This window comes from Macaca mulatta, chromosome 20 (assembly GCF_049350105.2).
Source record: "Macaca mulatta isolate MMU2019108-1 chromosome 20, T2T-MMU8v2.0, whole genome shotgun sequence".
In the NCBI taxonomy this organism is placed as follows: Eukaryota; Metazoa; Chordata; class Mammalia; order Primates; family Cercopithecidae; genus Macaca; species Macaca mulatta.
The window spans coordinates 52,973,349-52,989,900 of NC_133425.1; the positions used below are offsets into that span (position 1 = coordinate 52,973,349).

Here is a 16,552-nt window from a genome sequence, read left to right on the forward strand (position 1 = left end):
CCCAGCTAGTTTTTGTATTTTTAGTACAGACGAGGTTTCACCATGTTGGCCAGGCTGGTCTCGAACTCCTGACCTCAGGTGATCCACCCACCTTGGCCTCCCAAAGTGCTGGGATTACAGGTGTGAGCCACTGCACTTGGCCTCCTCCTTTGTTCTTACATAAACAGAGCAGAAAGAACACAACCTCAGTTTTTATCCCTCCTTGTCCCTCTCTGGGCCTCAGTTTCCTCAGTTATAAAAAGAGGGATTGGACATTGGGAATGAGAAGGCTACTCGCTTCGCATGTGCACAGGCCAGGACAGATTCTCTGAGCACGAGTGGACCTTGGCCCCTGCCAAGGGTGCTCTGCTACTTTAAGAAGACTCTAGCCTCCTAACCCCTAACCCCATGCCCCAGGCAGCCCATTGGGTAGGGGGTGGTTGAGGAGAGAGAGGTCCCTGGCCTTGGGATCTGTAGCCCCTCTGCCCAACCCAACTGGCTCATAGTGCGGGATGCTGGCTCCACAACCAGTTTCCCTCAGATTGGCAGCCCGGAGATACCAGTACAGCTCAGTCCTGGCCCAAGGCGGAGCTGCTGACTCTTCTAGAGTCTCAGGAATTGTTGCCATTGCCTTTAGGGAAGGCTGCCATGAAGGCAGACTGTGTTTTAATGTGCTCCCAAGGCTGGCAAGCCTCTGCACCCTTTGGTGAGAGCCTGTTGGCTGGCCCTGTGTGGTCCTGTTGCCACCTCTCATGGAGAATGACCTTGGAGGGCCAGTGCTGGGAAGCCCCCTCCACAGTGCACTAGCCCGATGTTCTCCTTGGGCAGATAGAGAACTCAGGCCCCATGAGAGGCAAGGCTTATCCAGGGCACGACTGCAGAGCTGAGGAGCCAAGAGCCACAGCGTTATCAGGGATGGGTTGGCAGCCACATTGTTCTTTGCGCTAGCAGGGGCCAGAGCAGAGGTGGGAGTGGGTGCACAGCAGGGAGCAGGAGGCTGGGAGGTGGAGGCAGGGAGGCCAGGGCTCTCTCCTGGGTCCTGAGCTTTCCACATTCTACTCATCATGGTGGTGGGAGGGGGGTTCTCCACTCTGATGCTGTGGATGACCTAGGGTGGCTCCGGGCCTCAGTTTCCCCATCTATCCATATGAAGCTGGACTCAGTCCTTCTTTCAGCAGACCCTGCAGCAAGCCCCTGCCGACTTCAGGCTCCCTGCCAGACTCTGGAGATGCATAGATCAACAAGGTCCTCCAGGAGCCTGGGATTCTGAGAGGGGAAATTTGGGGGTCCATCCTGATGTGGGCAAGGCATTCCCTGGATCAAAGAAGAGCTTGTCAGACCCAGAATGGAGGGGCCCTGAGTCCCTCCCGGCCCCTTGGCGCCCCGCTCTCTATTCCACAGCCTGCTGGCCTTTTGTGTGTTGCCCACTTAGGAGCGAGGGCCCCAGGCCACATCCTAGGGCATGTTCCCAGCTCGTGGCAGGAGAGGAGGCCTTTGTACCCAGGCAGGCCCGGTACAGCCTCCCGGGGAAGGTCCCAGTATGACGAGCCTAGGATGATGAGAAGCCCAGGGCCACAGAGCCGGCTTGGTTCCTTGGCAACATCCCGAGGAATCCAGTGGCTGCACACTGGCTCCCTTCCTCTCTCCTCCCACCCTCCTGCCTGCGGGGGCTGGAGGCGGAGGCAGCCAGCACCATTATAAAAAGCCACAGAGCTCTGGCGGCGGCGGTGGCGAAGGGACAGCACTAAGCTCTGCCACCTGGCTCTAGCCGCCTGCCCTGGCCCCTGCCCGGACTCTCGCCCACCCTCAGCCATGGCTCCGATATCTCTCTCGTGGCTGCTCCACTTGGCCACCCTCTGCCATCTGACTGTCCTGCTGGCTGGTAAGTGGGCCCTGGACTTGGGCACGAACGGGGGGGGAGCCCCCGGTGGGGAGCCCCCAGCCCCTTGTCTGTCCCTCAAGCCTGACATCAGGGGCCCCAGATCAAGGCCGGTGGCAGCCCCTATCCAGGGATGTGCAGGAGGGGGCTGGGCACCTTCCTTTCCCCAGATGCAGCACTGGACAGATTTCCACTTGCCAGCGACTGCTCTGCCTGACCCAGCAAGCAAAGTGGCTGTGCCTGGAAGCACAGAGAGGTGGTGTGGGTGGCATAAGGGAGCCAGGTGTGGGTGTGCCAGGAAGGTGGGGGTAGAGGGAGCCTGCAGAGGCTCCTGGTGGGCACTGGGGTGGGAGGACCTGGCTGACAGTGGCTGGCTCTTTCCAACCAGCATTAATGTGTAACCCGCAGCCCTGGCCCTGGGCCAGGCCACAGTTGGGACTTTCTCCTGCCCTGTTTTCAAAGCCCCCAGGATTAGGGGGCCCAGGACCAGTGAAGGTCAAGGTCACTGCAGCTCATGGTTGGGGCTTGCCGCTGCTGTGCTGGTCTGTAGCCCCAGTTGCTCTGCCTGTCTACCCATCATGCTGTCTTCCTCCTCCAAGCACAGTGTAGAAAACGCGTTTGCCTCTAGTCACTTGCTTACTGATGCCCAGGACCTGGTAGGGGTACATAATTGACCATCCTACCTGATATGGATAAGATGGAGGCCCAGAGAGGTTTAGAAACTGGCCTGAGGATGCACAGCCAGCAAGTAGGGCAGGAGAGGGTAAGACTCATGGGACTGAATGCAGAAGAGAGCACAGATGCACGCTCACCACCTCTGTGGGCCACACCACCTCCATGAACCGCTAGCCAGCCCCCTCCTCAGGGATTGCCCCCACCATCCGGCAGGGTGACATTCAGAGAAGGTGAGACTTTGCCTGTGGGCACACAGCAAGTCCAGGAAAATGAGAAGTAGTCCCCAGCTTCCAGATATTTCCATGGAGCAAACTCACCCTGGGGCAGGGAGCAGGTGCGTGGGTGGGTGGGCACGTGGGGATGGTGGAGGCGAATTCCTGCTGGCTGCCTGCTTTCTGGGATTGGGCCCTGAAGCCTGAGGTGTCTGGGGACAGTGAGAACTGGAAAGTGGGGAGTCAGATGGCGGCTGCTTTGCCACAGTCTTGCTGTGTGACCCTGAGCAGGGTCTTGCCTCCTCTGGTCCCAGCTGCTGCATCTTTAAATATAGCTATTACCTCTCCGGTGGCGTGGGGGAGGGTGATGAGGCTCCAGTGCTTATGGGGGTGTTTTGAAGAGAGTGGCGGAGGAGGATTACTTTTACTAAGCCTAGAGGGGAAAGGGTCCTAGGCCAGGATGGAAAGGGGCCCTGGGGGACTCCGGGTGCTCTGACTAGCAGCCTGAGGCTTTAGAACCAGGCTTCTGCCCTCATCTTGGTCATTGGCTTTACTGGAAGATCCTGGGGATTACTGGAACCTTTCTCAGCCTCAGTTTCTCCTCCTGTAAAACTGGGCATTTGACCAGGCTCACCTTGGAATGTATGGCTGACATGTATGGCTGACATGTATGGCTCCAAGAGGCCCTTGGGAGCCCCTTTAGGATGAGGGGGTGGTTTGGAAGCCAGAGAGACCCCGAGGAGAGGCTGGGGGGTTCGTAGCTGCTGCCCTGACTAGTGTGGGGCAGCTGCGTCAGTCCCCAAATGTGGGTTTGTGGGGCTGTGTCAGGCAGGAGGCTTCTGTGCTTTATATAACGAACCTGCAGCTACGAGTCAGTGCAGAGCATTGCCCCCCCCACTCCAAAAGCTGACGCATTCACTCCCACTCAAGTCCTGGCAAGAAAGAGAAAAAAACGAATCTGTTTTAAGCTCCTATAGCCTACCCCGCTCATTAGCAGTGGGGGTGGATGGAGAGGGCATGGGAGGATAAATTCAAGAGTGTCAGATCCAGGCCCCTGTCAAATTTAAATAAAAATTCCTCCATTTTTCTGTTGGTTAAGGTATTATGTCACAAAGCGCTTACTTGGGCATTTTGTCCATTCATTCAACAAATACTTATTGGACACCTACTGTGTGACAAGCCTGGTACTAGGTACTGGGGCAGCATCAATAAATAAAACAGCCAAGGACCTCAGCCCTCGGGGTGCTGTAATTCAACTAAAGAGGACAGATAATACACAAAGTAAATCAGTAAACAATGTGATCTGTTGGAAGGAGAAAAGGCACTGTGATCAAAAAATAGAGAGGGGTGGCTGGGCGCAGGGGCTCATGCCTGTAATCCCAGCACATTGGGAGGCCAAGGTGGGCAGATCACCTGAGGTCAGGAGTTCAAGACCAGACTGGCCAACATCGTGAAACCCTGTCTCTACTAAAAATACAAAATCAGCTGGGTGTGGTGGTGCGTGCCTGTAGTCCCAGCTACTTGGGAGGCTGAGGCAGGAGAATCACTTGAACCTGGGAGGCAGAGGTTGGAGTGAGCCGAGATTGTGCCACTGCACTCCAGCCTGGGTGACAGAGCGAGAAAGAAAGAAAGAAAGAAAGAGAGAAAGAGAGAAAGAGAGAAAGAGAGAAAGAGAGAAAGAGAGAGAGAGAGAAAGAGAGAGAGAGAGAGAGAGAGAGAGAGAAAGAGAGAAAGAGAGAAAGAGAGAGGGAGGGAGGGAGGGAGGGAGGGAGGAAGGAAGGAAGGAAGGAAGGAAGGAAGGAAGGAAAAGAAGGAAAGGAAGGCAGGCAGGCAGGCAGAAAGAAAGAGAAAGAAAGAGAAAAGAAAAATAGAGAGCAGGAAATAGAGGTGTTGACATTTTAAATAGGGGGTTAGGGAAGCCCACTCAGTAGGTGGCTTTGCACAGTTTGGAGGAGGCTGAGGGAGGGAGCTGTGTGGATATCTCTGGATATCTCTAGAGTAGTGGTCCTCAGTGAGTAATTTTGCTCTCCCAGGGGCCATTTGGCAATTTCTAGGGACATTTTTACTTGTTACAAATGTCCCAATGTTTTTGGTTCAGTTGAGCTACTTGCCTCTAATGTGTAGAGGCCAGAGATGCTGCTAAACATCCTCCAGTGCCCGGGACAGCCCCCAAAACAAAAAACTGTCTGGTCCAAAATGTCAGTAGTGTCACTGTTGAGAAACCCTGCCCTAAGGGAAAAATGCTCCAGATGTTAAAAAATGTTTATTCTCACAACCACACTGTGAAGCAGGTATTGTCACGTCCGTTTTACAAGTAAGGAAACTGAAGCTCAGAGAGTCTGAGTGACTTGCTTAGGACACACAGCTGAGCAATGAATGGCTCAAGCCCTCTTTTTATCACCTCACCCAGTGACCCAGGACATTTCCTGAGTCTCCTTCTAAGACCCTGGAAGACTCTTAGAAGTCCTTGAGGTCCAGCCTAAAGGAGACTTCCTCCAGGAAGCCTCCCCTGATCATTTGAAGTTGGAAGTGGTTTCTCCCTCATGTAAACCCCAGTATATTTGGGGTATGTTCTGGAACGCTGTGTTTCCGCCTGGCATCTAGGGTAGCCTAGAACAGTGGGTGTTCAGGGGCTGGGTAGAAAAGTAGCTCTGCCACCATGCCACTGTGTGGCATTGGGCACATTTAACCTCTCTTATTCCCAGCTTCTGCATCTGTGAAGTGGGGATAATAATACTCCCTTTGCAGGATAATAATTCCCTTTGATGTTGGGAATTAAAGAGAGCAGATGTGTACATGCTGGACACAGGGTCTGATACACAGTAGGTGCTCAATTAAAAAAAAAAAAGCTCTGATACTTTGTGTGCCTGTTTTACCTGTCCATCAGGCTGGGAGCCTTCTGAGGCCAGAGGCATTCCTTGTTCATCTCACTGTACCTCACAGCACCCGGCACAGGGTCTGGCAAGAGGAACAGCATTTGTTGGTTGACTGAATAAGCAGAGTGATCTGATGGCATTTATTGGGATGGAAGCACTCTCTCCAAGCTCAGCACCCGTGCCTATGGGAGAAAGAGCTCAAGGTTAAGGATAAGAGGGCCTGAGATTGTTGTATATACTCAAAAGTAATTCCAGCCAGTGTTGGCTGAATCAGGAAGTGGATGGATGGATGGATGGATGGATGGATGGATGGATGGATGGAAGAAGGGATGGGGAGGGGACAATGAGGGATGGATGAGTGGGTGAGATAAAAGGGGGTGGAAGATTGACAGGTGGTAGGTAGGGGAGAGGGAGTGGGTAGATGGATGAATGGAGATGAGTAGGGGTGGGTAGGAGGTGGCAGGTGGGTGAGGAATGGGTAGAAGATTGATAAGAGTGGGTGGAAGGATGGATGGATAGGTAGATAGATGCATTAAAGAGAGATAAGTAAATTGAGACTAATTTCATTCAATGGATATTGATTGAGTATCCACCTTGTGCTTGATGCTGGGAAACTGTGATACCAAGACAGACGAGGTCCCTGCCTTCCTGACACTCCTATGACAGATAATAGATGACTGGCTGGGTGAGGCATTGTCTCCATTTACAGAAAGGAAAACTTCAGCTCTGAGAAGGGACAGGCTCCCCAGGTTAGTTAAACAATCTTCCTGGCAGAACCAAGAACTTAGCTGGGCCAGGACCATTCAGGGACTGTGGCAGAGAGTGGGGACTTTGGAGACAGGATGACTCTGTGGCTCTTTAAAGCCCTGAAGGTGGGTAATGGCTTTCTCCATGTTGGATTTGAGGCGCACAGAATGGACCTTCTTCGTTATCCATTGGGCAGCCTCCCTTGCCTCCTCCTGTCTCTGGTCACTGAGGGGCACCGTATTTTCTGGGGCTTCCTAAAGAAGACACCTGCAGGCCAGTTTAGGGGACTGCCACCTGGCTCCACTCAACAGGGCCTGGGGAGGCTGCAGGTGCGTCATTCTGAGGTCCCATTGCAGAAGGAGGGTGGCCAGCCCACACAGTGACTTTTATATCCTGGTTACTCAGAGAGAAAGGACAGCCCTGTGACCTGGGGAGCCTCTCCTGCACACAGCCCCCAACCCCCTGAAGCTACTAATGCTGCTCCTTGATGACTCAACCCAGACCTGCCAGCCCTAAACCACCTTCCCACAAAGCAGGGTGGGCCAAAGCTAAGGGGGAGCGATGGAGAGAGGAAGCAGCAGACTCTACAAAGTCTCTGTGTGTGCGCGCACGGGCATGCGCCTGTATTTGGGAAAGTGGAGTATGTTTGCATGGCCGTATATATGTAAGTATTTATGCATGAGCAATTCGTGTTCTGGTGGAGCCCAGGGATGGGCTGGGGGTTTCCCAGGCTCTGAAGTGCTAGATAAGATCGGCTTGCTCTCTTGACTGCCCTGGCCTCCAGATGTTTGCAAAACCCTCTGGGGTCTTGCTTTTGCTGCACATAACCTTGACCCAGATCTGAAACTCCAACTCTTCCTTGATTTTTACACTCATCCTCCTTGAGCTCACGCTACGCAGAAAAAAAAAAAATTGCTGGCGATTTTAGGCAAAGAGAAAAGGTGGAAATGCAGTGTAAACAACTTCAAATGTTTATATTAAATAGTTGGGTTTATTTGTCCTGTCCTGTGGTTTCTCTCTGGCTCCACGTGACACTCAGCTACTGCCTGCCCCTTCTGCCCCACTCTGCCCCTACCCTATTCATACCTTCCATCTCCAACCCTTCCTTCTCCTTACTCTTCTTGCTCCAGGAATTTCAAATGCCTCTTCCCTCCTAGGCAGGATGACTCAGTACCTTTCAGCAACTACTCTCAGGCTCATTCTGGCTCTTAACAGCAGAACAAAGGATCATCTATTCATCAGACCCCACTTTCTTACAAAGCAGTTGTACTTATACACTTTTAAAAAGTTTATTGCTGGATATGGTGGCTTGCATCTGTAATCCCAGCTACTCCAGAGGTTGAAGTGGGAGGATCGCTTGAGGTCAGGGTTTCAAGACCAGCCTGGGCAACATAGCAAGACCCTGTCTCTTAAAAAAAATTAGCCAGGCATGGTAGCATGCACCTGTAGTCCCAGCTACTTGGGAGGCTGAGGCAAGAGATCTCTCTCTTTTTTTTTTTTTTTTTTTTTTTTGAGACGGAGTCTTGCTCTGTCACCCAGGCTGGAGTGCAGTGGTACGATCTTGGCTCACTGCAACCTCTGCCTCCCAGATTCAAGCAAATCTCCTGTCTCAGCTTCCCTAGCAGCTGGGACTAAAGGCTCCCACCATCATTCCAGGCTAATTTTTGTATTTTTAGTAGAGACAAGGTTTCACCATACTGATCAGGCTGGTCTCAAACTCCTGACCTCAGGTGATCCACCTGCCTTGGCCTCCCAAAGTGCTGGGATTACAGGTGTAAGCCACCACACCCAGCCAGGAGAATCTCTTGAGCCCAGGATTTTGAGGTTGCAGTGAGCTAGGATTATACCACTGCACTCTAGCCTGGGCAACAGAGCAAGACCCTATTTCTTAATTTAAAAAAAAAAAAAAGGCAGCAGGAAGAAACAAGGCAGAGGTGAGGGGATAGGCAAGGCCACAGGCCCGGTGGAGACTGCAGCCATCTTGGTAGGAGAACCTGTTCCATCACTTGCTGGCTGTGTGACCTTAGCAGATCCCTGTCACTCTCAGATTCATCTCCCCTGCTGCACAATGGACCAGTTAATTTTAAAAATTAACCCGGGCATGGTGGCTCATGCCTGTCATCCCAGCACTTTGGAAGGCCAAAGAGGGCAGATCACCTGAGGTCGGGAGTTTGAGACCAGCCTGACCAATAAGGAGAAACCCCGTCTCTACTAAAAATACAAAATTAGCCAGGTGTCGTGGCAAATGCCTGTAATCCTAGCTACTCGGGAGGCTGAGGCAGGAGAATCACTTGAACCTGGGAGGCGGAGGTTGCGGTGAGCCGAGGTCGTGCCATTGCACTCCAGCCTGGGCGACAACAATGAGACTCCATCTCAAAACAAACAAACAAACTTTTAATATGTGCCAGTGCCAGGCAAAAAGAACTCTGTAAATAAGAATTCACATTTCTTATTCTTACAACAAGCCTATGAGGTAGATACTATTTTTGTTCCTATTTTACAGGTGGTGAAACTGAGGCATAGAGAAGTTTGGTGGGGGAGGGAGGCTGAGTCAAAGGCCTTGAAGGCCAGGGTGTACAGGTGATCAGCTTTGGCTTGGGTGGTGTGGCCGGGACAATCTGGCACAGGGTTGGGAAGCCAGATGCCCACAGACATCCCTGCTGACCAGGAACCTCTTTGGACTCAGGACAGCACCACGGCGTGACGAAATGCAACATTACGTGCAGCAAGATGACATCAAAGATACCTGTGGCTTTGCTCATCCACTATCGACAGAACCAGGAATCATGCGGCAAACGTGCAATCGTGTAGGTATTGCCCCCGAGGCCTCTGAAATCCCCTTCAGGCCCTTGAAATATTCCCAGACCTCTGAGAATCTATGTCCACACCTCCCCTCCCAGACCTGGTCTCCTAGGCGAAGGCCTCAGCACACGCTTCTCTTGCCCCTGGCCTGCAGGCCACTTCACTGACCTTAATTTCTGTGCCACATGGCTAAGGAGGAGAGTGGTTTCCTGAATGGCCCAGTGTGGCTGGGGGGGCAGCCGCCCTGGCTTGTGGCCTGGAGCAGCCATGAACGGTGGTAATTCCTTCTGGACTGAAGCACATGTTACCCCACACTCAAACCCACTATATTTCATGGGGTGGTATGGGTAGGCGTAAAGCATGAGGGTCTTACTTAAAATGCAGGTTCCAGCCTCTAACAGACCTGGTGCAAATCCTGCCTTCCCCTCTTACTGGCTGGATGGCCCTGCTTCCATTGTTTACTTTTTGCACCTTGGTTTCCTTGTCTGTAAAATGGGTAGCTAGGACAGGATGTAACTAAAGTGCTTGGCAAGGGCGCGGTGGCTAATGCCTGTAATACCAGCACTTTTGAAGGCCGAGGCTGGTGAATCACTTGAGGCCAGGAGTTCAAGACCAGGCTGGCCAACATGGTGAAACTCCATCTCTACTAAAAATACAAAAACTAGCTGGGCGTGGTGGTGGGTGCCTGTAATCCCAGCTACACGGGAGGTTGAGGCAGGAGAATTGCTTGAACCCAGGAGGCGGAGATTGCAGTGAGCCAAGATGGCACCACTGCACTCTGGCCTGGGCAATATTGTGAGACTCCATCTCAAAAAAAAAATAAAAAGAAAAAAAAGAAAAGAAAAAAAAATTAAATTAAAAATAAAGTGCTTGGCAAGGTCTGTCAGTAGGAGCTGCAGAGATCACTATCTCCATCTGACAGAAGAGGAAACAGGGTCATTTCGAGACTCTGGGGAGGGACTGAGTCATTGTCCTCCTGGCTGTTAAGGACCCTGGCCATCTTGGTCACTTCCTTCTCCTGGGGGCTCTCTTAGGTCCTGCCTAACCAGCCAGCCCTGAGGCCTTTCCCCAGGACTGACTTTTGAGCCCTAAAGCAGCCTCAGCCAGACCTAGGGGTCAGGCAGCAGGAAATGGCCAATGGCCCTTTGCTTTCTAGGCTCAGTTAAAGGAAGTCTGGCACTTCCTCTCCTCAATTATGCAGTTTCTAAGGTGGGCAAGGTACTGAGCGTTCTCCTGCCTGGCTTCTTTGCTGATCGGTCAAGGCTTACTTCCCCAAGACACCCCCAAGTATTTTTTGTTTTCTTGATGAAAGGGAAAAAGGAAATGGGGGAGGGGATCGCTGTGCCCAGGGGGCCTGCAGGGTCATACTTGCTTCCTGGACTCCTCAAGCTTCCCGGCATCCTGGAGCCAGGTGCCTTTACTTCACCTCTCTGAGCCTTGGTTTCCTCATCTGTAAAATGGGGATGAGCCTGGTAGCCACCTTGTGGGATGGATGTAAGATTTGAACATGGGCAAATGCCAAGCACAGGCCGTGGCATGGAGCCAGGGCGTCTGTCAGCTCTGAGCTGTGGGCTTGGCGGTGAACCAGTCACACACGGCTTCAGAGGAAGTTCAAGATTTGGAGGGCACTCAGGGTCCCAATGAGGCTGCCACATATTTGGCTCTAACCCCTTCTGCCCTTGAACACACATCGGGAGGGGAGGAGAGGGGCCTGGAGCACAGCCTGTAGCTGTGAAACCGAAGAAGAGCAACAAGACTCACGAAGTCTCATAAGGCCTGTTCCAGAGTGAGGAGGCCCCATACAGAGCTCACCTGAAGTCCTCTCCCCAGCAGGAGACTCAAAGCCCAGAGCCCCCTGCCTTAATGGTAACAATATTATCAACATTGTTATTATTTTCAGCTATTACTGATCGGCTCTGAGCCATAATTTGGCTTTTTTTTTTTACAGTAACACAGAAGTAGGGTGATCAACTCGTCCCTGTTTGCCTGGGGACTTTCCCGGTTTTAAAATGGGAAGTCCCTCATCCTGAGCACCCCCTGCATCCCATTTTTTCTGGGATGGGTGGTCACGCTACAGATGGGAGGCTTTCCTATCTCCATTTCTCGGGTGAGGACCTGGGAGCCTAGGAGGGCGGGTTTCCCCAGCTGGTCAGTGGCCTCACAGCTGCTAAGTGGGAGGGCAGGGTTTCCAGCCGGGTGTGTTCACCTGCAGAGCACTGGTGCTGTGCCCCCACACCACGCTGGCCCGGGTTTCTGGCATCTGGACATCACTGGATCCCTGTCTTTCTCCCCTGTAGCTTGGAGACGAGACAGCACAGGCTGTTCTGTGCCAACCCGAAGGAACAATGGGTCAAGGACGCGATGCAGCATCTGGACCGCCAGGCTGCTGCTCTGACTCGAAATGGCGGCACCTTCGAGAAGCAGATCGGCCTGGTGAAGCCCAGGACCACCCTTGCCGCCCGGGGAATGGAGGAGTCTGCGGTACCGGAGCCCGAAGCCACAGGCGAAAGCAGTAGCCTGAAGCCAACTCCTTCTTCCCGGGAGGCACAGACGGCCCTGGGGACCTCCCCAGAGCAGTCGACGGGCGTGACTGGTTCCTCAGGGACCGGGCTCCCCCCGACGCCAAAGGCTCAGGATGGAGGGCCTGTGGGCACGGAGCTTTTCCGAGTGCCTCCCGTCTCCACTGCCGCCGCGTGGCAGAGTTCTGCTCCCCACCAACCTGGGCCCGGCCTCTGGGCTGAGGGAAAGACCTCTGAGGCCCCGTCCACCCAGGACCCTTCCACCCAGGCCTCCTCCACCCAGGCCTCCACTACTTCCTCCCCAGCCCCAGAGGAGAACACTCCGTCTGAAGGCCAGCCTGTGTGGGGTCAGGGACAGAGCCCCAGGCCAGAGAACTCTCTGGAGCGGGAGGAGATGGGTCCCGTGCCAGCACACACAGATGCCTTCCAGGACTGGGGGCCTGGCAGCATGGCCCACGTCTCTGTGGTCCCTGTCTCCTCGGAAGGAACCCCCAGCAGGGAGCCAGTGGTTTCAGGCAGCTGGACCCCTAAAGCTGAGGAACCCATCCATGCCACCATGGACCCCCAGAGGCTGGGCGTCCTTATCACTCCTGTCCCTGACGCCCAGGCTGCCACCCGGAGGCAGGCAGTGGGGCTGCTGGCCTTCCTTGGCCTCCTCTTCTGCCTGGGGGTGGCCATGTTTGCCTACCAGAGCCTCCAGGGCTGCCCTCGAAAGATGGCGGGAGAGATGGTGGAGGGCCTCCGCTACATCCCCCGGAGCTGTGGTAGTAACTCATATGTCCTGGTGCCCGTGTGAACTCCTCCGGCCTGTGTCTAGTTGTTTGATTCAGACAGCTGCCTGGGATCCCTCATCCTCATACCCACTCCCACCCAAGGGCCTGGACTGAGCTGGGATGATTGGAGCGGGGAGGTGGGATCCTCCAGGTGCACAAGCTCCAAGCTCCCAGGCACAACCTAGGAGGCCAGCCTTGACCATTCTCCACCTGCCAGGGACAGAGGGGACGGTCTCCCAACTCACCCCAGCCCCAAAACTCTCCTCTGCTGCTGGCTGGTTAGAGGTTCCCTTTGACGCCATCCCAGCCCCAATGAACAATTATTTATTCCCAGCCCCCTCTGACCCACGCTACCCTGTGAGTACTACAGTCCTTCCATCTCACACATGAGCATCAGGCCAGGCCCTCTGCCCACTCCCCGCAATCTCATTGTGTCTCTTGGTTCTGCTGCAGTTGCCAGTCACCCCGGCCACCTGCGGTGCTATCTTCCCCAGCCCCGTCCTCTGTACAGAGCCCACGCCCCCACTAGTGACGTGTCTTTTCTTGCATGAGGCTAGTGTGGTGTTTCCTGGCACTGCTCCCAGTGAGGCTCTGCCCTTGGTTAGGCATTGTGGGAAGGGGAGATAAGGATATCTGGTGGCTTTCTTCTTTGGTCTACACTGTGCTGAGTCTGAAGGCTGGGTTCTGATCCTAGTTCTACCATCAACCCCCCAAGGTACTCCCATCTGTGAAAGGAAAGAGGGAGGTAAGGAATATCTGTCCCCCTAACATCACTCATTGACCTGAGGCCCTTCTCTCCAGCCCCTGGATGCAGCCTCACAGTCCTTATGAGCAGAGCACCTTAGACAGTCCTTGCCAATGGACTAGCTTGTCTTTGGACCCTGAGGCCCAGAGGGCCTGCGAGGGAGTGAGTTGATAGCACAGATCCTGCCCTGTGGGCCCTCAAATGGAGGTGGGCAGAACAGAGTCCATCCTTGAAGGCCCCGCCCAGGCTCAGTCACTGAGACACCCCGAGCTCTGCCTCCCCTCACCCCCTAAGAGGGAGGAGGGAGTGCTCCAGACACCTGTCTAAGAAGCCCAGGAAAGGCTCTGGGAGCAGCCACACACCTGATGCTTCTTCAGAGACTCCTGCAGGCAGCCAGGCCACAAGACCCTTGTGGTCCCACTCCCCACACGCCGGATTCTTTCATGAGGCCTGGGTTCCCCTCCCACCTCTCTCACTCCTTGAAAACACTGTTCTCTGCCCTCCAAGACCTTCTCCTTCATCTTTGTCCCCGTCGCAGACAGGACCAGGGATTTCCATGAGGCCCCTGTTTGTTTCTGAAAGGGACGCTACCCGGGAAGGGGGCTGGGACATGGGAAAGGGGAAGTTGCAGGCATAAAGTCAGGGGTTCCCTTTTTTGGCTGCTGAAGGCTCGAGCATGCCTGGATGAGGCCACACCAGCCGTCCTGGCCCCTCAGGGTCCCTGGGGGCAGCTCACCTCTCCCTTGGATTGTCCCCGAGTGTGACCCTTGCTCTACCTGAGGGGCCTCTTATGGGCTGGGTTCTACCCAGGTGCCAGGAACACTCCTTCACAAATGGGTGCTTGGAGGAAGGAAACCCAGCTCTGGTCCATAGAGAGCAAGACGCTGTATGGCCCGGCCCACCCGGCGTTTGCACTCCCTTGCTGGGCGTGGCACAGTATATTCAGGAAGTTCAGGGCCTGGCTCAGGTGGGGTCACTCTGGCAGCTCAGAGAGGGTGAGAGTGGAACTGATGCACTTTGTTCTGGCTCTTCCAGGCTGGGAGAGCCTTCCAGGGGTGGGGCACCCTGTGATGGGGCCCTGCCTCCTTTGTGAGGAAGCTGCTGGGGCCAGCTGGTCCCCCTTCCATGGACTTTGTTAGTTTCTCCAAGCAGGACATGGACAAGGATGATCTAGGAAGACTTTGGAAAGAGTAGGTTGATCCTTTTACTTTTCCAACCCTCATCACCAATGTCTGTGCCATTTTGTATTTTACTAATAAAATTTAAAAGTCTTGTGAATCAATACGGGTGATTTCTCTGGGGACAAGTCCAGCAACCAGGGCTTCAGAGGGGAAGGAACGGGGCAGGGGTGGGCAGGCCAAGATCCCTTTCAGCCCTGGAGACCCCTATCTCCAGTTCATCTGGGGCAGAAGAGCAGACATTTTCACAGTCAGCAAGAGAGGCAGCACCAGGGATCGGAGTGAGGAGTGCTGAACCCTCGGCCTAGCTCTGTTCTGCCCGGCTGTGTAATGTTGGGCCAGGGCCTTCACCTCTCTGAGCCTGCATAACTGTGAGTACGGGGCCTCTCCTAGTCTGGCAGGACTCTCCCTAGTCTGGCAGGACTCAGAATCCCTCATGAAGCCCTACCCCATGCCTGCTGAACCACCGTCCCAGGGGCCCTGGGACCACTGTCAGTGAACTGGTGCCCCATATGGAAACTGGCCCATAGTTTCCTCTTTGTGGCCTTCCTAGTTCAGATGAAGATCAAAGAGGGATTACTTCTTAAGGGACTTGGAAGTTCATAGATGTGCCCCAAGTGTGAGCCTCCTGGTGGCCTAAGCTCTTCAGTGTCCTGGGAGGCTTCCTAAGAGCTGCTCTGTACAGTTGTGCAGGTTGGAAACTGCACAAGGCTGCCACAGACCAAGTCCAGCCTACTGGTATCCAATATTTCATGAATGTTAGGATGCATCCTTTCCACACTGTGATATGTTTGGAATTGAGACTTGTTTTGTAATCAATGGCTTGTCACCGCTTAATTGGCAGGCTTTTTTTCTTTATTAGTAATGTATTAAATATCAGAACATCTTACCATCAATCATATCTTAGATTCAATGTCTACATGAATGGTGTTTTTTAGTAGGCAGGTCCAGGCAGCAGCTGCCATTTGAGATAGAGCAGGCTGGGGTCAGCAATCCCATTTCCTACAATCCCCTCCACCTTCTGGATCTCCTGGATCTTGTAGCCACATCAGTTACCATTTATCATTGCCTTTCTCTTGTTTTTCTTATAGTGAGGATATTTTTCTATAAGCCCAAGTCTCCATCAAAAGTAGATCAAGGGTCAGGCATGGTGCCTCACACCTGTGATCCCAGCACTTTGAGAGGCCGAGGTGGGCAGAGCACTTGAAGTCAGGAGTTCGAGACCAGCCTGGTCAACATGGTGAAACCCTGTCTCTACTAAAACTACAAAAATTAGCCAGGTGTCGTGGCACACCCCAGTAATCCCACCTACTTGGGAGGCTGAGGCAGGAGAATGGCTTGAATCTGTGAGACGGAGGATGCAGTGAGCTGAGATCGCCCCCCTGTACTCACTCCAGCCCAGGCGACAGCGAGACTCCATCTAAAAAGCAAGCAAACAAACAAAAAAAGTAGGTCAAGGAAAGCCAGACCATGATGGGCACATGGCTTCTCTCATACCCTGCTGGCTTCCCTTGTTTCACTCCTGCTAAACCTCATAGAGATTCGAGCTTGCAGGAATCAATCTGCCTCTGTGCAATGCTGTCAATTCCGGCTCTCCCCTCTGCAGTGAGCTTCCCCAGCTCTGCCCCAAACCCAAGCTTGTCTAGCTTTTGCCCCTTCCCACTCTGAGGAAGGAGCTCCACCGCAGGCCTGGTTCCAGCCCCCAAACTCTCCCTGCACACCACCCATCAGCCACACAAGACACCAACAGAGGCTTTAAATGAAAAGATGTGTCTCTGTCTTTTCATCACATTCTTAGGTAAGATTGCAGCCTTCTCAGCAGGCTCAGGATGAGAAGCAGGAGTGGGAGAGATTTGTATTCCGGCTCAGTCCAGAGCAACTCCCCAGGAACCCTGGAGTGTTTGTGTAGTTTTATTTTCTTTCAGTTTCAGAGCTAAATGTGAGCTGAAGCCATTCCCACAATTAATGCAGAGTTTGGACGGGACCATTTTTTTGTTTGTTTGTTTTTTGAGACAGAATCTCACTCTGCCAGCCAGGCTGGGGTGCAGTGGGTGATCTTGGCTCACTGCAACCTCCACCTCCCAGGTTCAAGGAATTCTGCTGCCTCAGCCTCCTGTGTAGCTGGGACTACAGGCGCGTGCCACCATGCCCAGTTATTATTTTTTTT

General features: G+C 53.6%; 1 protein-coding gene and 1 long non-coding RNA gene across 4 annotated transcripts; one reads left to right on the top strand and one right to left on the bottom strand.

Annotated features, from left to right (window-relative positions):
- Nucleotides 1-1,688: 1,688 nt before the first annotated feature.
- LOC144338050 (uncharacterized) lies at nucleotides 1,689-4,493 on the bottom strand. Its single transcript, XR_013411811.1, has 2 exons — nucleotides 3,644-4,493; nucleotides 1,689-3,089 (listed from the first exon to the last, which is right to left on the bottom strand). It is a non-coding gene; the product is annotated as an uncharacterized LOC144338050 (long non-coding RNA).
- Nucleotides 1,706-14,489, top strand: CX3CL1 (C-X3-C motif chemokine ligand 1). Of its 3 annotated transcripts, none has more exons than XM_077983284.1 (3): nucleotides 1,706-1,861; nucleotides 9,037-9,175; nucleotides 11,468-14,489. In XM_077983284.1, the coding sequence occupies exons 1-3, from the start codon at nucleotides 1,792-1,794 to the stop codon at nucleotides 12,483-12,485; spliced, it is 1,227 nt and encodes a 408-aa protein (XP_077839410.1). In that variant the 5' UTR covers nucleotides 1,706-1,791; the 3' UTR covers nucleotides 12,486-14,489.
- The last annotated feature ends 2,063 nt before the right edge of the window (nucleotides 14,490-16,552 follow it).